The 2,309-nt window shown below is 43.5% G+C and overlaps 1 protein-coding gene across 1 annotated transcript; it reads right to left on the bottom strand.

Moving 5' to 3' along the window:
• Positions 1-1,242: 1,242 nt before the first annotated feature.
• On the bottom strand, positions 1,243-2,088 carry LOC118419038. Its single transcript, XM_035825270.1, has 2 exons — positions 1,914-2,088; positions 1,243-1,806 (listed from the first exon to the last, which is right to left on the bottom strand). Exons 1-2 carry the CDS (start codon positions 2,008-2,010, stop codon positions 1,577-1,579), a joined length of 327 nt encoding a protein of 108 aa, XP_035681163.1. The 5' UTR covers positions 2,011-2,088; the 3' UTR covers positions 1,243-1,576.
• Between the last annotated feature and the right edge of the window lie 221 nt (positions 2,089-2,309).

The raw sequence follows: 2,309 nt of genomic DNA, 5'->3' as shown, positions 1-2,309 counted from the left end.
CAGCGCGGACTTCTCTAGAGTGGGCGTTTGTGGGCATTCGCTAAAAAGACCATGCGTTGTTGTGCTTGCTATAGACAGAATCCAATTTTGGTGCGTCCGGCCTTTATTCTTGCTGGCTCGGTCGGATTCTTCCTCTCCCTGCCTTTCCAACACTCCTACCTGCGTGGACGGGCGGTTCGACAACTTCATAAACCCCGGGCGAATTTGGCTTGCTGCGGATCAGCCAGCTCGTTGCTTTCCACGCCCATATGCCCCGGGCACCATTCGATTTGAATCCTTGACCCCGACGTGACCTTCAGGTGAGGTTTTCCTGAGGATACATCGTATGTTGCACTGTACTTTGCAGCTAAAGCTAAGGGCACAACCCGCCGTACGTGCAATTTGTCCGTACGTTTTATTGGGAGGCCACGTCCGCCACGTATTTCTGAAAGCGTTCAGGCGTACGCACGTACGGGGGGCGAATCCGTAGCCCGATGGCACACAAAGTTTTGCCTGCACGTTAAGTTCTACGACGTGTCTGCGTATTCCCAAATCCCTCGGATTCCAAACAAGTTCGTACGGAGGCGGTACTTACCACTTACGGATCCCAAAAAAATACCGACGTTTTGGCACGTAGACAGCACGTATTTCCATGCACGTCGGGTTGTGCCCTTAGCTTTATGGTTAGTGTTTCTGGTTGGGCTGTGAGTGTTGTTGAGAAATCTAAGTTACTTTTTCTTGTTCACATTTATAGGGAACACCAAACCAATTGGGGAGGTGTGAAGAGGCAGGCATCACACATGATGTTCTCCTCAACGGATGGCGTACAGGCCAAGAATGGTGTCCCCTGAAAGTGAAGGAGGTGGCCGAAATCAATGCGTACGGTACGCAGAATTTTAAAGGGAATTGTGTTAGTAATTTTATCAAACGCAGCTTGATTTGCAAAAACTCTAACATCTAGAAGAATGAGTATAGAATTTCAATAAAAGACCACTTAACCAAAGTATCAACAAACGTACCAAGACATTCTCAAGTGCTATATTACTATGAATGTGCTAGTTAAACACACAGAAGGGACCATCCAACCTTCTTGAGTATTTACAGACTGAACAAGTAGCTAGTGTTCTATACAAAACATATTGAACATGAATTTCACTTTATATTGGAATGTTCTAGATATGCTGTTTTAAGTAATGAGGTATTCACATTTCTGTAATCAAGTACGAAAGATTTCAAGGGACTCGGTGCTACAGACAGATTTGTATATATCTTTATGTCACTTCTGTAGAACTCCCATAATGCAAAAATAGGCAAATATACAAAGGACTGATTTTTCATTAGGACGAATATCGAAACTAATGATTAGCCCACTCCATATACTAATAGAATTATTGTTAGCCCTTATTGTTATGTATACTAGTATTAGGAAGCTTAAAAGCTCTATTCTATACCTTTATTTTGCACTTTATGTAATAGTTGTTGCTATACATTGTACCACGTACAATTTAGTCACGCAATAAAGTTCTTCATATATTATCCTGCCGATATATAATAAGTAAATGACTCATTTTGTCGACAAGAAGTGTACAGGAGGGCTTCAGAATTTCTGCAAGCTCTGATACACAGCTGGCTGCAGTTCTTGATAATGTCCGCAAGATGGCGCCGGTGGGATGTTCTCGTAGACATTACTTGTACGAGGCTGGTGCGAGCTTGGTGAAGATTCCACCGGGACGTTGTAGTAGACGACACTGTCGTTGTCAGCCTCTTGCAAGGTAACCATGGAAGGTAAAGTGTCCACATACTCACCATCGTCAGACAGAAGTGCCCCTACACAATATACACGTAAAAAACTATCAAATCACTAAACCAAGGAGGACATCGGAATTGAAGCAGACTGACCACAAAATTCAATACAATTTGCGTTTCCTACCTACCTTGGATGTCATTGCAGGGTGTCCCTGTACTCTCTTGCTCGGTAGCTTGGTCAGTATCACTGGATCGTTGTCTGTGCAAGTAAATAGGAAGCGTCATATTGTTATCATGCCTACATATGTTCTATATTTCAATTTCTGCACATCGTGTTAGGGTACGAAAATATTGTTTCTACTAAGAAAGACACTGGCGGAGAGCTCCCTTACTATTTCCGACATCAAGTCCGCCATTGAGAGCGCACTACAGCCTATCAAGATTGAACTGCAGCAGGTGGCTAAATCGAGTGAATTGAAGGAACTGCGTGAAGAACTTGACAAGATTCTCAATCGTCAAGACGAGTTAGAAGATCGCTTGTCACGCGTAGAAGATAAGATTCACGACTTGGAAAAGACCCCCCT

This window comes from Branchiostoma floridae, chromosome 7, assembly GCF_000003815.2.
Source record: "Branchiostoma floridae strain S238N-H82 chromosome 7, Bfl_VNyyK, whole genome shotgun sequence".
In the NCBI taxonomy this organism is placed as follows: Eukaryota; Metazoa; Chordata; class Leptocardii; order Amphioxiformes; family Branchiostomatidae; genus Branchiostoma; species Branchiostoma floridae.
This window is presented reverse-complemented; position numbering and strand designations above follow the sequence as displayed.